At 46.2% G+C, this 19,009-nt stretch overlaps 1 protein-coding gene across 1 annotated transcript; it reads right to left on the reverse strand.

Moving 5' to 3' along the window:
• Nucleotides 1-955: 955 nt before the first annotated feature.
• LOC132888956 (keratin-associated protein 5-5-like) lies at nt 956-7,901 on the reverse strand. Its single transcript, XM_060925039.1, has 3 exons — nt 7,532-7,901; nt 1,409-1,534; nt 956-1,356 (listed from the first exon to the last, which is right to left on the reverse strand). Exons 1-3 carry the CDS (start codon nt 7,899-7,901, stop codon nt 956-958), a joined length of 897 nt encoding a protein of 298 aa, XP_060781022.1.
• Between the last annotated feature and the right edge of the window lie 11,108 nt (nt 7,902-19,009).

A 19,009-nucleotide genomic window follows, 5' to 3' on the forward strand; every position in this document is an offset into this window, starting at 1 on the left:
ATATATCATCCTCTGTAATAATATAAACATAAAACCTCTGAATTTATGGAACTCTATGTACATCCATCCATCCATCCATCCATCCATCCATCCATCCATCCATCCATCCATCCATCCATCCATTATCTGTAACTGCTTATCCTGTACAGGGTTGCAGGCGGGCTGGAGCCTATCCCAGCTGACTATGGGTGATCGGTGGGGTTCACCCTGGACAAGTCACCAGGTCATCGCAGGGCCGACACAGAGAAAAACAACCATTCACATTCACACCTACGGTCAATTTAGAGCCACCGATTATCCTAACCTGCATGTCTTTGGACTGTGGGGGAAACCGGAGCACCCTGAGGAAACCCACGCAGACACGGGGAGAACATGCAAACTCCACCCAGAAAGGCCCTTGTCAGCCGCTGGGCTCGAACCCAGAACCTTCTTGCTGTGAGGTGACAGTGCTAACCACTTCACCACCGTGCCGCCCACTGTGTACATGTTAAAATAAATCTTGATAATTAAGGAAATGAAAATCATATTTATTGTTGCTATGATGAATAGAAATATCAAATATAACATTATAATAACGTTATAAAAACATTATAATAACATAATAATGTCAATAGACCATCAGAATGAATTGTTAATCAATTTAAGCAATTTAACTTTAAGAGACTTGAAGATCATTCAACATTTTGTTTTATATTAAAGTTTACTTCATTTTATTTTAAAAGAAAGGGTTTACTTGTTGTATGCATTATTTGTGTTTTTTAAATAAAGAAAGCTTTAATAAAATCTGTTTTAAACTTAATTTGATCTAAATTAATAAAAACCAAGCCAGAAATAGATAAAGATCACACAGATATACAGCACTGTTTAAACATTTTACATATTAATTAAATTAAATGAATTTGGTAATTAATTTAATTAAATGAGATATTGTCAACAGATATTAGAGAATATAGGGTTAATACAGCTCTATCCCACACAGCTCTGTCCCACACATGTCTGTCCCACACATGTCTGTCCCACACAGGTATCTCCCCCACAGGTATGACCCATACAAGGATGACTCACACAAGTGCATCCCACAGAGATATGTCCCACACAGGTCTGTCCCACACAGGTCTGTCTCACAAAGATATGTCCCACACAGGTATGTCCCACACATGTCTGTCCCACACAGGTATGTCCCACACAGATATGTCCCACACAAGTCGGTCCCACACAGGTTTGACCTACACAGATATGTCCCACAGAAGTCTGTCCCACACACGTCTGTATCACACAGATATGTCCCACACATGTCTGTCTCACACATATATGTCCCACACAAGGCTGTCCCACACAGGTCTGTCCCACACAGGTCTGTCTCACAAAGATATGTCCCACACAGGTATGTCCCACACGTCTGTCCCACACAGATATGTCCCACAGAAGTCTGTCCCACACACGTCTGTATCACACAGATATGTCCCACACATGTCTGTCTCACACATATATGTCCCACACAGGAATGTCCCACACAGATATGTCTCACACAGGTCTGTCCCACACAAGTATGTCCCACAAAGATATGTCCCACACAGGTCTGTCCCACACAGGTCTGTCCTACAAAGATATGTCTTCCTGCTTCCTGAGTTGTTCGCGCCGAGTCCTTTTTCCCGCGAGTGCCGGCGTTAATTACTAATCCTTTTTTAACTTTTTTTCTACAAATAAATTTCCAGTATCCTCTTCATTTTTATTGTACTGTCGCTTTCATTTTTGTACTTTTCACTTTCGCTTTCCTTTTTCCGTTTTTTTCCCCGGTTTTTTCCTCTTTCTTTTTTCGGAAGAACGCCGAGACCAGAAGCTTTCTTTTTCTCTCGTCCTGTGTAAAGACCACAAGCGGAGGCCATCCACATCTGATCTGCTTTAATATCAACAGATCTTCATTTAAGGTACGTGAATCTTTTCATCATGGCACACCTTCTGCCTGTTCAGTGTGCTGAGTGCAGGATGTTTAGTCATTCTTCCTCCGTCACTAGCGATAGCTTTATTAGCTTTACTTGTGATAAGTGCAGATTAGTTAGCTCTCTGACGGAGAAGATTTCAGTGCTAGAAGCGCATGTCCAGGCTTTAGAGCAGGTTAGTGAGCGTGAGAACAGTGTAGTTTCTGTTAGGGAAAGTCTGGACGCCCTAGGTGGAGTTAGCAATCCCCCAACTCCGGCATTAGAGCCCTTACAGCGGGGCGAATGGGTGACGGCTCGGCGGCATAAGCGTAGAGCCAAAGCTACCACTGAGGCTCGCCCACGGGCGCACCACTCCTCTCCGCGTCATGTGTCGAACAGGTTTGCTCTCCTTAGTGATGCACCCACTGAGAAACCTGAAAGAGCTCTGGTTATAGGGGACTCTATCATACGGCACGTGAAATTAGCTCAGCCTTTAGGGGCACCAGCAGCTTTAGTCAGGTGTATACCGGGAGCCAGGGCGCCGGACATAGCAGGTAATCTTAGGGTCCTAGGCAAGCACAGGTTCTCAAAGATAGTTATCCATGCAGGAGCTAATGATATACGCCTTTGTCAGTCTGAGGTTACTAAGAGTAACTTTGTAGAGGTGTTTAAATTAGCGAAGGCGATGTCCGATGCTGTAGTATGCTCTGGCCCCATCCCAATGCGGCGTGGCGATGTAGCTTACAGCAGGTTATGGTCGCTGAACTGCTGGCTGTCCAGGTGGTGCTCTGAAAACAGTGTGGGCTTTATAGATAATTGGGCTAATTTTGAGGGCACTGCTGGCCTGTTAGGGCGGGACGGTATCCATCCCACTTGGGAAGGTGCTGCTCTCATTTCCTGCAGCATAGGTCATAGTCTCAGAACAGGCCTAGTTAATTTCTGACAATCCAGAGCCAAGGCCAGGGAGCAGACGAACAGGCTAAACCGACTGTCTGCTAGCTGCACAGAGTTGTCACTCAGGGCCCACTACATCGAGACTGTGTCTGTTCCCCGAGCTCAACAAAAAGGTAGAAATTTTCAGAGAGTTTGTTCCAGTAACCTAATCAATATAAAATTAGATCATACTGACTGTACAGCTGCTGCCAGCACCTTTGATCTAAAGGTGGGGCTATTAAATATTAGATCTCTTACATCTAAAGCGCTAATAGTTAATGAACTCATTACTGATCAGGAGTTTAATGTACTGTGTTTAACAGAAACATGGATTAAGCCAAATGAATATATAGCATTAAATGAAGCGAGTCCTCCTGGATACAGTTATATACACCAGCCTCGTCTATCTGGCAGAGGAGGAGGCGTCGCCGTTATTTATAACGATTATCTAGGTGTAACACACAAACCTGGTTATAAATTTAATACATTTGAAGTTCTTCATACTCATATAATGTATGTAGCCTCGAAAAATAAGTCTACCCAGTTAATTCCATTGCTTATTATTTACAGGCCCCCGGGGCCATATTCTGAGTTTCTTTCTGAATTTGCAGATTTTATCTCAGATTTGGTTATTTCCTTAGACAAAGCTTTAGTTGTCGGAGATTTTAATATTCACTTCAATAACCCAGAAGACCCTTTAAAAACAGCGTTTGTGTCCATCTTAGATTCAGTCGGGATTAAGCAGAATGTCATAGGACCGACCCATAATGGTGGTCACACCCTTGATCTAATACTAACATTCAGATTAAACGTAGATAATATAGTCACACTTCCACAGTCTGAAGTTATCTCAGATCATTGTCTCATCTCATTCAAAATATATCTGAGTAATAATATATGCACCTCAACACGCTACTGTATTAAACGTACTTTCACGTCAACTACTGCACAGAGCTTTATAAATGATCTCCCAGAGTTATCAACTTTGATTGGGTCACTGTCAGCCCCTGCAGAACTTGATCAGGCAACTGAATGCTTAGAGTCAACATTCCGCCATACTTTAGATAATGTAGCTCCTCTAAAAAGGAAAATGGTCAGAGACAAAAAATTAGCACCCTGGTATAATTATGACACTCGCACATTAAAACAGACCACTCGAAAATTGGAACGTAAATGGCGTCAAACAAAATTGGTAGTGTTCAAATTAGCTTGGAAGGAGAGCTTCCTGAAGTATAGAAAAGCTCTTAGTGCTGCGAGATCAACATATTTCTCCTCCCTAATAGAAGATAACAAAAATAATCCTAGATTCCTATTTAATACTGTAGCAAAATTAACCAGGAATAAGTCCACTATCAACACATGCACATGTGCAGTATGTAGTAGCAACGACTTCATGAATTTTTTTAATGACAAAATTGAGAATATCCGACAAAAAATTCAAACTACTAATTTAAGGTTAGACAATGAAAGTGACCTTGTAGTTAACAATATAACTGTATCAGATCATCAGTTAGAATGGTTTACTCCCCTAAAAGAAACTGAATTACTTTCATTAATCTCTACATCAAAAACCAACTTGTGTACTAGATCCCTTACCTACACATCTATTCAAACAGATAATACCTGAAGTAATTGAACCGCTTCTAAAAATAATAAATTCTTCTCTTATGATTGGCTATGTACCCAAATCCTTTAAACTAGCAGTTATCAAACCCCTGATTAAAAAACCTGACCTTGATCCCTGTCAGCTGTCCAATTATCGGCCAATATCAAACCTCCCCTTTATCTCCAAGATCCTTGAAAAAGCTGTGGCACAGCAGTGATGCTCATATTTACATAGGAATAACATCCATGAAATGTATCAGTCAGGATTTAGACCTCATCATAGCACAGAGACAGCACTGGTTAAAGTAGTAAACGACCTACTGTTGGCGTCTGATCAGGGCTGTGTCTCGCTACTTGTGTTGCTTGACCTTAGTGCAGCATTTGATACCATTGATCATTCCATTCTTCTGGATAGACTAGAAAATGTTGTGGGAGTTAAGGGAATGGCCCTCTCCTGGCTCAGGTCTTATCTAACTGATCGTTATCAGTATGTTGATATAAATGGTGATATTTCTAGACGTACCGAGGTAAAGTTTGGTGTTCCACAAGGTTCTGTCTTGGGTCCACTGCTTTTTTCTCTATATATGTTACCTCTGGGCGATATTATTCATAAACATTGTATTAGTTTCCACTGTTATGCTGATGACACACAGTTGTATGTCTCTGCAAAACCTGATGAGAGACACCAGCTTAATAGAATTGAGGAATGTGTTAAGGACATTAGACACTGGATGCTTATTAATTTCCTTCTGCTTAACTCTGACAAGACTGAAGTACTTGTACTCGGACCACATACAGCTAGAAGTAAGTTTTCTGATTACACAGTGACTCTGGATGGCCTTTCTGTTTCTTCACGTGCAGCAGTAAAAGACCTCGGAGTGATTATTGACCCCAGTCTTTCATTCAAAACTCACATTGATAACATCACCCAGATAGCTTTCTTTCATCTCAGAAATACTGCAAAGATAAGAAATTTAATGTCATTGCATGATGCAGAAAAACTAGTCCATGCTTTCGTTACCTCCAGGTTGGATTATTGTAATGCCTTACTGTCTGGATGCTCCAATAAGTGCATAAACAAGCTCCAGTTAGTTCAAAATGCAGCAGCAAGAGTCCTTACTAGAACTAGAAAATATGACCACATCACGCCTGTCTTATCCACACTGCATTGGCTCCCAATCAAATTTCGTATTGATTATAAAATACTACTATTGACCTTTAAAGCACTAAATGGTCTCGCACCACAGTACCTGAGTGAACTTCTGCTCCTCTATGACCCACCAAGCCTACTTAGATCAAAAGGTGCAGGCTATCTGCTTGTACCTCGTATAGTGAAGGCTACATCAGGGGGCAGAGCCTTTTCTTACAAAGCCCCACTGTTATGGAACAGCCTTCCAAGTAATGTTTGGGAATCAGACACAGTCTCAGCATTTAAGTCTAGGCTGAAAACATATCTGTTTAGTCAAGCCTTTTGTTAATGGTGTTTATGAGGTAAAGGAGTAGATCTGGAGGGTCCTCAGACATAGAGTGTTTTGGTAAACTGGGATGTATGGATGCTGTCAGTCCCCACTCACTTGCTCACTCGAGTTTGTTGATGGTGTAGTGGCTGGCTGCTTTATGTCCCGGGGCTCCCTCATGCCTGTGTTACCTTCTGGCTCTCTCCTTTTAGTTATTCTGTCATAGTTAGTTGCCGGAGTCCCTGCTTGTACTCGGTGCAATATGTATACTGTTCCTACTTATTCATGTGACATTGGGCATACCTAACCACCTGTGTTCTCTTTCCCTCCCCCCCACCCCAAATCTGTCCCTCTGAGTTACATGGAGTCAACAGGAAATCTTTTGGTGGAGAGGGTGGAGACCTCGACTGGCTATCGTAGCCTGCAGGGAATCGGCCGTCAGACATTCTGTCGCATGTCCCAGACCCGGTGAAATGTAACTGAATTGTCTTGGCCAGCCCTAAGGGTCCCATCTGCATCTCGTCATTGCTGAGGAGTTTGCTCCCATCACCCAATCAAGCATCCAGCCAGAGCAGGTCATGATATATTTTACCATATTAACATGCCATTGTTGTGTGTTATGCCTGATGTAAAGACTCTCGTCTCTGCGAGCCTACCACACAGATTTAATACTTGTCATTTTTAGGGCATACCTAACAACGTGTTTTCTTTCTCTCCCCCCCCAATCTGTCCCTCTGAGTTACATGTTGATCCTGGGATTGAGATGCTGGCCTCTTCTGCCCCTCGGACCTGCTTGATCCATCCTGGTGCCCTGTGTCTGGTTGGAGTTTTATCGCACCGCTCCTGTGAAGGATGGCCCCATGAGGACAGTTGAGGGTTATACCTGTTAAAACTGTTAATATTATAGTCAGGCTGTCTGTTGTTGCCCAAATGAGGATGGGTTCCCTTTTGAGTCTGGTTCCTCTCGAGGTTTCTTCCTCATGTTGTCTGAGGGAGTTTTTCCTTGCCACCGTCGCCACAGGCTTGCTCATTGGGGATAGATTAGGGATAAAATTGGCTCATGTTTTAAGTCGTTCAAATTCTGTAAAGCTGCTTTGAGACAATGTTTATTGTTAAAAGCGCTATACAAATAAACTTGATTTGATTTGATTTGATTTGATTCTGGACTGCACCAGGGAGCATCAACACATTCCAATAGATGGGACATTGTCTGCACTGATCCGCAGCTGCACGTGTCTTCTGTTGTGTACTTCCAAGCTTTCATCAGTGCTTTGCACCTCCCCTGTTCTACACACAGTCTGTTTAGTGACTTCCAGGTTAGCCAGCCAAGGTCGTGGCCACTAGCGAGGCTTTCTGTGGGTGTGATTCCTCTGTCCAACCATTCAAGTGTTTGTGTGTCATAAGTTTGCCATTCATCTTTCCAGATGTTGGCCCTTGCTTCCTGTTTGGTTGTCTGGAGGAGCAGGACTGTTTGCATGAAGCTGGCTCTGGATGGAAGCCTGCGTTGGGGTGCTACATACTATACAAATAAACTTGATTTGATTTGATTTGATTTGATTTGATTTGATTTGATTTGATATGTCCCACACAGATATATCCCACACAGGTCTGTCCCACCCAGGTCTGTCTCACAAAAATATGTCCCACACAGGTCTGTCCCACACAGGTCTGTCCCACACAGATATGTCCCACACATGTCTGTCCCACACAGATATGTCCCACACAAGTCTGTCCCACACAGGTTTGACCTACACAGATATGTCCCACAGAAGTCTGTCCCACACACATCTGTATTACACAGATATGTCCCACACAGGAATGTCCCACACAGATATGTCTCACACAGGTCTGTCCCACACAAGTATGTCCCACAAAGATATGTCCCACACAGGTCTGTCCCACACATGTCTGTCCCATACATATATGTCCCACCCAGGTATGTCCCACACAGATATGTCCCTGTGGCAGCAGGGTCGTTGCCTAGCATCAGTTTCTGAATGGAGGGCAGGGCCACGGAAGGTGAGTGGCAAAGTCAATGCATCTGTGAGGGGCAGCTGCTTGTGGCGCTGTCGGGATTTAGCATGTGTCTTTATCATTTGATTGTGTGGGTAAGTATACAGAGACTGGCCTTCTGGCAGTATCAGATTAGAAAGTCCTGCTGAGTCCTTCTATCTCATTCAGCCAGCGTTTCCCAGGTTGCACTGCGGGGAGGTTTCTGTATCATAACCCAGTATAATCAAACGATGAAGACACATGCTAAATCCTGACAGTGCCACAAGCACCTGCCCCTCACCGGACCTGCACTGTCAATCGTCTCAATCAACATCGAAGGTTTCTTCAAATGCAAGGCAGACATACTGTCAACAATGGCCAACTGCTTTGACATACTGTGCATGCAGGAAACCCACATTAGCCCTGCACAACATTGACCTGTCATCCCTGGAATGAAACTGGTTGCAGAGATCCAACACAGACAGTACGGATCAGCCATTTTCAGCCAACCAAACCTCAAGATTGAGGAAGTCTGTACCCACACCATGGAGGGGCACATGGAAACCATCACAGTTGCCCTCCCAAATGTCTCTGTTACATCTGTGTACAAACCACCCCATCCTCCTTTATTCACACAGAATGACCAGAAAGATGCAAAAGGAGATTCCACATCAGCATCGGTGACTTCAATGCCCACAGCACATCATGGGGCTATGAGAGCAACAACCAAGATGGAGATGAAGTTGAAACCTGGCTTAAGTCCAAACACCTGACACTAATCCACAATGCCAAACTACCCAAGTCTTTCCACAGCACCAGATGGAAACAGGGATATAACCCAGACTTTGCCTGTGTGAGCAGTGAAATCGCTTCCAGAAGTGTGAAGGAAGTCCTGGATCCCATCCCTCATACCCAGCACTGACCAATTGCCATCACAGTCAGATCTGCACTCCAAGCAACAACCATCCCTTTCTGCAGAAGGTTTAACCTGCAGAAAGCTGACTGGTTGTCATTCCAAAAGAAGATTGAGCACTCCATATCCAACATACCACCGCACCCCAATAACTACACCAACTTCACAGACTTGGTGAAGAGGGCAGCCAGACATCACATACCCAGAATATGTCCGACACAGTATATTCTTAGGCCATCAGAAGCATCCACCGACCTGCTGAGAACCTATCATGAGGAATATAACAAGGGCCCTTACTCCTCTACCACCATGGAACTTGGAGAGACCTTGATTTGTGAAGTCAGGGAAGAATGAAGGAAGGTTTGGAAGGAGATGATAGAAAACACCAATATGACAAACAACAGCAGGAAGGCATGGGCCACAATCCACTGTCTTGGCAAAGACTACACCACACCTCCCATAAATGCAATGGTCACAGCAAATTCTGTTGCATCACAGCTGGTGGCTAATGTCCATAGCCAAAATTGCCGCTGTCCCACAGGAGAACACCGCCATACTGTGGTATCAGACCAGCCACAACCAGCCAGTCCTCTCACCAAACCCTTTGATATAGAAGAACTCAAAACTGCAATGGGAAAGCTGAAAGCCAGGAAAGCAGCAGGGATTGATGACATACTGGTGGAAATGCTACAGCACCTGGGATCTCATACAAAGACCTGGCTCCTGGAGATGATAAATACATGTATGGCACAGAAAACCATCCCTCCTGTCTGGAGAAAGGCCAAAGTTGTTGCAATCCCCAAATCCGGCAAAGATCCATCATCCCCAAATAACTACTGCCCCATCTCCCTCCTCTGTATCACTTACAAGCTCTATGAGAGACTGCTACTACAATGCCTCATGCCACTCATAGACACCAAGCTGACTAAAGATCAAGCTGGCTTTCATCCTGGATGCTCTTGCGCTGAACAGCTACTCAAACTCATCCAACACATTGAGGATGGGTTTGAAGGCAAACTAGTAACTGGAGCAGCATTTATAGATCTGACTGCAGCCTATGATACTGTCCAACATCGTGCAATGGTCAGGAAACTACTTGACATGACCAGTGACCTGAACTTGTGTCAAGTGATCAAGAACCTTCTCAACAACAGGCACTTCTATGTCCAGCTGAATGACCAGAGGAGTAAATGGAAAGCCCAAAAGAACAGCCTACCACAAGGTAGCATACTAGCCCCTCTCCTTTTCAATATATACACAAATGATCAGCCACTGCCCCCAGAATGCCAGCGTTTCATCTCCGCAGATGACCTCTGCATCACCACCCAACAAGTTGACTTCTGGAAAATTGAGTTTGTCCTTGAAAGTGCTCTCCAAGACATCTCAAGCTATTACAGTAAGAACCACCTTAAACCAACCCATTAAAAACCCAACTATGGAGTTTCCACCTGAGAAGCCGAGATGCCAAAAAAGAACTGAGCATCACTTGGGATGGCCACAAACTTTCTAACCATCCACACCCAATGTACCTTGGAGTTACACTTGATAGGACACTCTCCTTTAAGAAACACATGAAAAACACCAAAGCCAAGATCAACACCTACAACAACATCCTGCTTAAACTAGTGAGCTCCAAGTGGGGCGCAGACCCACCAACAATCCATGCAACTGCCATTGCACTGTTTCTCCACAGCAGAGTACGCCTGTTCAAGCTGGAGCTGATCACGCCACACCAAACTGGTCGGCACAGCCCTAAATGACACCTGTCGCATTATCACGGGATGTGTCAAGACAACACCTATCCCGTGCCTCTATGCGTTAGCCGGCATCTCTCCCCCACACATCAGATGATCAGCTATCGCTCAAGATGAGCGGAGAACACAGGAGACAGACGCCAGACACCCCTTGCATGGGTATGTAGCACCCCAACGCAGGCTTCCATCCAGAGCCAGCTTCATGCAAACAGTCCTGCTCCTCCAGACAACCAAACAGGAAGCAAGGGCCAACATCTGGAAAGATGAATGGCAAACTTATGACACACAAACACTTGAATGGTTGGACAGAGGAATCACACCCACAGAAAGCCTTGCTAGTGGCCACGACCTTGGCTGGCTAACCTGGAAGTCACTAAACAGACTGTGTGTAGAACAGGGGAGGTGCAAAGCACTGATGAAAGCTTGGAAGTACACAACAGAAGACACGTGCAGCTGCGGATCAGTGCAGACAATGTCCCATCTATTGGAATGTGTTGATGCTCCCCGGTGCAGTCCAGAATCAAATCAAATCAAATCAAGTTTATTTGTATAGTGCTTTTAACAATAAACATTGTCGCAAAGCAGCTTTACAGAATTTGAACGACTTAAAACATGAGCTAATTTTATCCCTAATGTATCCCCAATGAGCAAGCCTGTGGAGATGGTGGCAAGGAAAAACTCCCTCAGATGACATGAGGAAGAAACCTCGAGAGGAACCAGACTCAAAAGGGAACCCATCCTCATTTGGGCAACAACAGACAGCCTGACTATAATATTAACAGTTTTAACAGGTATAACCCTCAACTGTCCTCATGGGGCCGTCCTTCACAGGAGCGGTGCGATAAAACTCCGACCAGACACAGGGCACCAGGATGGATCAAGCAGGTCCGAGGGGCAGAAGAGGCCAGCATCTCAATCCCAGGATCAACAACAGAAGACCTGGCAGAACCTACCCCATCAGCTGTGGCCTGTGTCCAATACTGGCAGAACGACATCTGAGATTGCAATGGACTCGAAAAAGAAGAATGCACCTGCGGTTAATTAATGTTGTGTGTCTGTGTTGCAGTGATAGAGGATAGAAAAGAAGGGAGAGAGCAGAAAGAGGGAGCTATCCCTACCAAAGCACATGTGTGTGTTGCGTGTGTGACTGTGTGAGTGAGTGAAGCTGAAAAGCTAAGAAAATAAGTGAAATAAAGTGTGTTTGAACATCAACTCCCATCAGCCATGCTTCTGTACTCCACCCACATCAGGGACGTGTTACAGTGGTGCTGAAACCCAGGAGTATAGAAGGGAACCACCACATGGAGTCCTCCCCATTCAAAGAGCTCATCCATGCCCTTGCTACCGCCCAGCATCAAGCACTGACCGCCCTCCGGAAGGAGCAAGAGTAACGCTTTGAAGCCTTGCTGCTGGCCCAGCAGGAAGATCGCCAGGCGTTCCTGCATCTGCTCTCATCAGCAGGGGCTTCGACCATCACCACAGTGGACCCTCCTCACATCACCCTAATGAAGATGGGCATGCAGGACAATCCGGAAACTTTCCTCACTCTCTTTGAGCAAGCGGTCAAAATGTGGGGGTGGCCGCTCGAGCAGTGTGTGGCGTGCCTTCTCCCGCTTCTGACTGGCAAGGCGCAACTCACAGCGCTACAGCTTCCTGCTGACAGCCGGTTCATGTACGCCAACCTGAAGAAAGCCATCCTCATCGTGTTGGCCGCTTCCCAGAACAATATCACCAGTGCTTCCGGACGCTGACATTGGAGGAGGTTGGCCGGCTGTTTGCATTTGACCAGCAACTCTGGGATGCCTGCCGTTGGTGGCTGAGGGAAGAAGACTGCGACGCCAATGAGATCATCAATCTGGTGACACTGGAACAGTTCACCTCTCGACTTCTGGAAAGAATGGCGGAATGGGTCCAGTGTCATTGCTTGGTGTCGCTAGAATGAGCCATCAAGTTGGCAGAGGACCATCTGGAGGCAGTTCCCATGGCAGGCAGACGAGGTGACTCTTCTCATTTTCTTCCTCTCTTTCCTCCCCCCCCCCCACCCCGTTCCCCCACTGCGGAGGTGGTGGCCGGCTCCTCCCCAGCTGGCCCATCACACCCGCTGTGTTCTCCCATCTCCTTCTTCTGTGTCTGTGTATTCTCCCCCTCAGGTGAGTGACACTCATTACGCTGGTGCAGATGGAAAGCCTGGGCCAGTGTGCTGGCGTGGTGGGGAGCCGGAGCATCTCCCAAGCCAGGGCTCCACAAAGGAGGTGGGAACTGTGATCCGCATCCCTGATGCACTAGACATCACCCCCGATCGGGCCAGAACATATTGCATACCGGTAAGCGTTCATGGGGATACATATCACGCGTTGGTGGATTCCGGTTGTAATCAGACCTCAATTCACCAATGCGTGGTGCAAGGTGAAGCATTGGGGAGAGCACAAGTGGTGAATTTGTTGTGTGTGCATGGGGATGTTCACAATTATCCTCTAGTGTCTGTCCATATTCTATTCCGTGGCCAAAAGCATACAGTTAAGGCAGCGGTTAATCCTCGTCTCACCTACTCACTGATTTTGGGGACTGATTGGCCAGGGTTTTGAACTTTAATGGAATACATAGTAGGGAGTGGGTCCTGCTGTAAAACACCACAGGGGGATCCCAGTGTGGCATTGACTGGAGAAGCTGTCTCAGAGCCGTCCACGTCATCACCATGTCAGGAGGAGACAAGGAGTGAGGAGCAGCCCTCCCCTCCTCCCGCTCTCAAGGACTCCCTCAAGGATTTCCCTTTAGAGCAGTCATGAGACTAGACTCTGCGGCATGCATTTGACCAAGTGAGAGTAATCGATGGTCAAACTCTCCAGCCAAATGTGGCACCTTTCTTCCTGTACTTTGCAATTATTAAAGATAGACTGTATTGAGTGACACAGGACACTCAAACCAGTGAACAAATAATGCAGTTGTTGATCCCTAAGAGCCATAGGGAACTCGTATTCCATGTGGCTCACTTTAATCTCATGGCCAAACACTTAGGGCAGGATAAAACACTAGCCCGAATAATGGCCCAGTTCTATTGGCCAGGGATTTGTGGGGACGTTTGTCGGTGGTGTGCGGTGTGGTGCAAATGCCAATTAGTAAATCCCATGGCCACTCCAAAAGCGCCTTTGTGCCCTTCCCCTCTGATCGAGATCCCCTTCAAAAGAATTGCTATGGATCTTGTCAGGCCATTAGATTGGTCAGCACGAGGATATTGCTTTATTTTAGTTCTGGTGGACTATGCAATGCGATATCCAGAAGCGGTACCTCTCCATAATATCTAAGCTTGCAGTATTGCAGAAGCGCTCTTCCATATTATCTCCCGGGTCAGGATTCCGAAAGAAATCCTGACAGACCAAGGCACTTCGTTTATGTCATGCACACTGCGCAAACTGTATGGATTGTTGGGAACTAAATCTATCCGTACCAGTGTTTATCACCCACAAACGGATGGTTTGGTAGTGAGGTTTAATCAAACATTTAAAAATGCAATTCAGAAGTTTGTAAGTGAAGACACATGTAATTGGGACAGATGGCTCGAGCCCCTGTTATTTGCAATATGAGAGGTCCCGCAAGCCTCCACGGGATTTTCCCTGTTTGAATTATTATATGGGCGAAAGCTATGTGGCATCTTGCACATGCTGTAGGAAAATTGGGAGGAGGGACCTTCACCTAGTAAGAACGAAATGCAATATGTTCTTGATCTACATGCAAAGGTCCACATCCTCACACACTAAACCCAGGAGAATTTGCAGCAGGCACAAGAACGTCAAGCCCAGCTGTATGACAGGGGCATGCGCCTTAGAGAGTTCATTCCGGGAGACAAAGTACTCATATTATTGCCCACGTCGAGTTCCAAGTTAGTCGCCAAGTGGCAAGGGCCCTTTGAGCTCACACGGTGAGTCAGGGACGTTGACTATGAAGTGAGGCAAATGGATGGGGTGGGGCTCTACAAATATACCATCTCAGCCTATTAAAGCATTGGAATGAGGGGGGCCCTGTGGTGTTGGTAGCTACAGAGAAGGCGGAGCTGGGGCCAGAGGTAAAAACAACCAAAATCACTACCCGAACCACTCCGGTCCCTTGTGGAGACCACCTCTCACTGGCCCAGCTCACAGAGGTAGCCAAGTTGCAGGAGGAATTTTCTGACGTGTTCTTGCCCCTTCCCAGCTGCACCCACCTCATAGAACACCACATTGAAATGCCCCGATGGGTGGTGGTGTGTAGCCACCCTTACCGCTTACCAAAACACACAAAAAAATGTGGTTTGGGACAAACTCAAGGCCATGCTCAGCATGGGCATAATCGAGGAGTCACACAGTGACTGGAGCAGCCCGGTGGTCCTGGTACCCAAGGCTGACAGGTCAGTCCAGTTCTGTGTGGACTATAAAAGAGTCAACACAGTGTCTAAATTCAACTTGTACCCAATGCCTCACATTGATGAGTTGCTCAATCGGTTAGGTGCTGCTCGCTTCTATTCAACACTGGATTTGATGAAGGGATATTGGCAGATCCCCTTGACTCCTCTATCCTGAGAGAAAACAACTTTTTCCACACCATTTGGATTACACCAGTTTGTCACGCTTCCTTTTGGATTGATTGGGGCTCCTGCAACGTTCCAGTGGCTCATGGACAAGATCCTCCACCCCCACGCCACCTATGCGGCAGCCTACTTAGATGATATATAGCAGTGACTGGCCATGGCACATAGAACACCTTAAGGCCATCCTAGAGTCACTGAGGCGAGCAGGTCTCACAGCCAACCTGAAAAAAGGTGCAATTGGGCGGGTGGAAGTATGGTATCTGGGTTTCCACTTGGATCACGGGCAGGTGCATCCCCAAATTGATCAGACAGCAGTGATTGCAGCCTGCCCAAGGCCTAAGACCAAAAAGGGGGTGAGACAGTTCCTGGGGCTGGCTACTATAGTAGGTTCATGCCTAATTATTCGGATGCCACCAGCCTGCTGACTGATTTCACTAAAAAGGGAGCACCAGATCCAGTGCAGTGGACGGAGTAGTGCCAACAGGCTTTCACCAGGGTAATGGCTGCACTGTGTGGGGGGCCACTCTTACACTCCCCTAACTTCTCTCTCCCCTTTATTTTACAGACAGATGCATTGGACAGAGGGCTGGGGGCCATTTTGTCCCAGAAGGTAGAGGGTGAGGAGTGCCCCATGCTGTACATCAGCCAAGCTCTCGATGCACGAGAGTAGGTACAGCACCATCGAGAAAGAGTGCTTGGCCATCAAGTGGGCAGTCCTCGCCCTCCAGTACTACCTGCTGGGGCACCCTTTCACCCTCTGTTTGGACCACGCACTCCTCCAGTGGCTCCACCACATGAAAGATGCCAATGCATGGATCACCCATTGGTATCTAGCCCTCCAGCTATTTAAATTTGAGGTGGTCCACAGGCCAGGGGTGCAGATGGTAGTGGCGGACTTCCTGTCCCGTCGGGGGGGGGGGGGGGGAGTCCGCTGTAGGCTGGACGGCTCCTTGGCCTGAGTTGGGTGGTGGGGGTATGTGGCAGTGGGGGCATGGCCTAGTGTCAGTTTGTGAATGGAGGGCGAGGCCAGGGAAGGTGAGTGGCAAAGTCAGTGCACTTGTGGTTAATTAATGTTGTATGTCTGTGTTGCAGTGACAGAGGATAGAAAAGAAGGGAGAGATGAGAAAGAGGGAGCTCTCCTGACCAGAACACATGCGTGTGTGTTGCATGTGTGACTGTGTGAGTGAGTGAAGCTGAAAAGCTAAAAAAATAAGTGAAATAAAGTGTGTGTGAACATCAACTCCCACCTGCCATACTCCACCCACATCAGGGATATGTTACAGTCCCACACAGATATGTCCCACAGAGATATGTCCCACACAGGTCTATCTCACAAAGATATGTCCCACACAGGTCTGTCCCACACAGGTCTGTCCCACACAGGTTTGACCCACACAGATATGTCCCACACAAGTCTGTCCCACACAGGTCTGTCCCACACAGGTTTGTCTCACCAAAGACATGTCCCACACAGATATGTCCCACACAAGTCTGTCCCACACAGATATGTCCCACACAGGTCTGTCTCACACAGATATGTCCCACACAGGTTTGACCCACACAGATATGTCCCACACAAGTCTGTCCCACAAAGGTATGTCCCACACAGGTTTGTCTCACCAAAGACATGTCCCACACAGATATGTCCCACACAAGTCTGTCCCACACAGATATGTCCCACACAGGTCTGTCTCACACAGATATGTCCCACACAGGTCTGTCCCACAAAGATATGTCCCACACAGGTCTGTCCCACAAAGGTATGTCCCACACAGGTATGTCCCACACAGGTTTGACCCACACAGGTCTGTCCCACACAGATATGTCCCACACAGGCCTGTCTCACACAGATATGTCCCACACAGGTCTGTCCCACAAAGATATGTCCCACATAGGTCTGTCCCACAAAGATATGTCCCACACAGGTTTGACCCACACAAGTCTGTCCCACACAGGTCTGTCCCACACAGATATGTTCCACAAAGATATGTCCCACACAGGTCTGTCCCACACAGGTTTGTCTCTCAAAGACATGTCCCACACAGGTCTGTCCCACACAGATATGTTTCACACAGATCTGTCCCACACAGGTTTGACCCACACAGATATGTCCCACACAGGTCTGTCCCACACAGGCCTGTGTCACACAGATATGTCCCACACAGGCCTGTCTCACACAGATATGTCCCACACAGGTCTGTCCCACAAATATATGTCCCACACAGGTCTGTCCCACAAAGATATGTCCCACACAGGTTTGACCCACACAAGTCTGTCCCACACAGGTCTGTCCCACACAGATATGTTCCACAAAGATATGTCCCACACAGGTCTGTCCCACACAGGTTTGTCTTTCAAAGACATGTCCCACACAGGTCTGTCCCACACAGATATGTTCCACACAGGTCTGTCCCACACAGGTCTGTCTCACACAGTTCTGTCTCACACAGTTCTGTCCCACACAGACATGTCCCACACAGGTATGTCCCACACAGGTATGTCCCACGCAGGTCTGTCCTACACAGCTTTGACCCACACAGGTTTGTCCCACACAGCTGTGACCCACACAAGTTTGTCCCACAATGTCACCAGGCAACTGCACTTGGAACACCACGCCATGGATCCATAAACTGAGCATAGAACCATCGCTACACAGAGTGCTGGGCAACACTGAAGTTGACGAGAGCAATAAGTACATCGCAGTCTATAGTGAGTAGAACACACATCACTCATGGCAGACCAAGGCCTGAGGAAACTGATGCCCACAACTGAGTCTGGAGCTGCACCACAACTGGCAGACAAAAAGACAAAATCAGCAAAACATTAAAACAGAGAACAAACATCAAAACATGCAAATACAAAATGAAAAAGAGAGAGAGAAGAAAAAGAAAAGTCTCCAGTGAGAAGTTGCAGCCAAAACACACACAGCATACTCTCAACCAGAAACAGAAATAGAAATGTGAGGATCATTCATAATTTATTATGATTTAGATGAAATCAGATATACAGGAGATGAGAGTAAATTGGGGCGTGGTTAATGTAAATGAGATGCATTTGGAGTAAATTGAAGGGTGGTTAATATCAGTGAGATATATATGAAAGTAAAATGGAGTGTGTTTAATGTAAATTACATGTCTTTAAGTAAAAATTGGGACAAGTTGTATGCATAACAAATGCAAATCAGGGCCTGATGGGCGGGGCTTGTGTCTTGATTATCATTGCTCGCTATGATGTCATACATTATTTTATTAAACCAGACACAGATTAGTTTTTACATTATTCATGCTGTTAAAACACGGATGAAAAACAACCACAGCATCCAGAGATATGTGAATTACACACACACACACACACACACACACACACACACACACACACACACACACACACACACACAGGCCATGTGAGTGTAGTGACCTGGACCAGACCCTGCCCTTTCCCTCCAGCTGTAACACTGAGTGTGTGTATCGCGGTCTGTTCTTCATCATCCTGTGTTTCTGATGATGTCATTATTTTATTTTTTTTCTTTGTTGGTCATGACTTCAGTGAAGCAAAGTCTGCTTTCCTCCCAGCTCTCTCAACTAAAAAAACAACAACCCAACATCGTCTGGCAAAGTCAGTCTGAATCTCACACACATGAGTTTAATCGACAGATTCATCTGTCAACTATCATCTGAAACAAACTGAAATAAACGTTTATTGTCACGTTATTTCCATGTGGAGAGAAAAGTGCTTCATGTTTCATGTTCAGATAATGTGAGGATATTTTCAGATTGGGTTTGATATTCTGTTATCATTCTGTGAATTTATCACATAATTATATTATAATGCAGACACAATATCTCATCTCATTATCTCTAGCCGCTTTATCCTGT

The sequence above is a fragment of the Neoarius graeffei genome, chromosome 7 (assembly GCF_027579695.1).
Source record: "Neoarius graeffei isolate fNeoGra1 chromosome 7, fNeoGra1.pri, whole genome shotgun sequence".
In the NCBI taxonomy this organism is placed as follows: domain Eukaryota; kingdom Metazoa; phylum Chordata; class Actinopteri; order Siluriformes; family Ariidae; genus Neoarius; species Neoarius graeffei.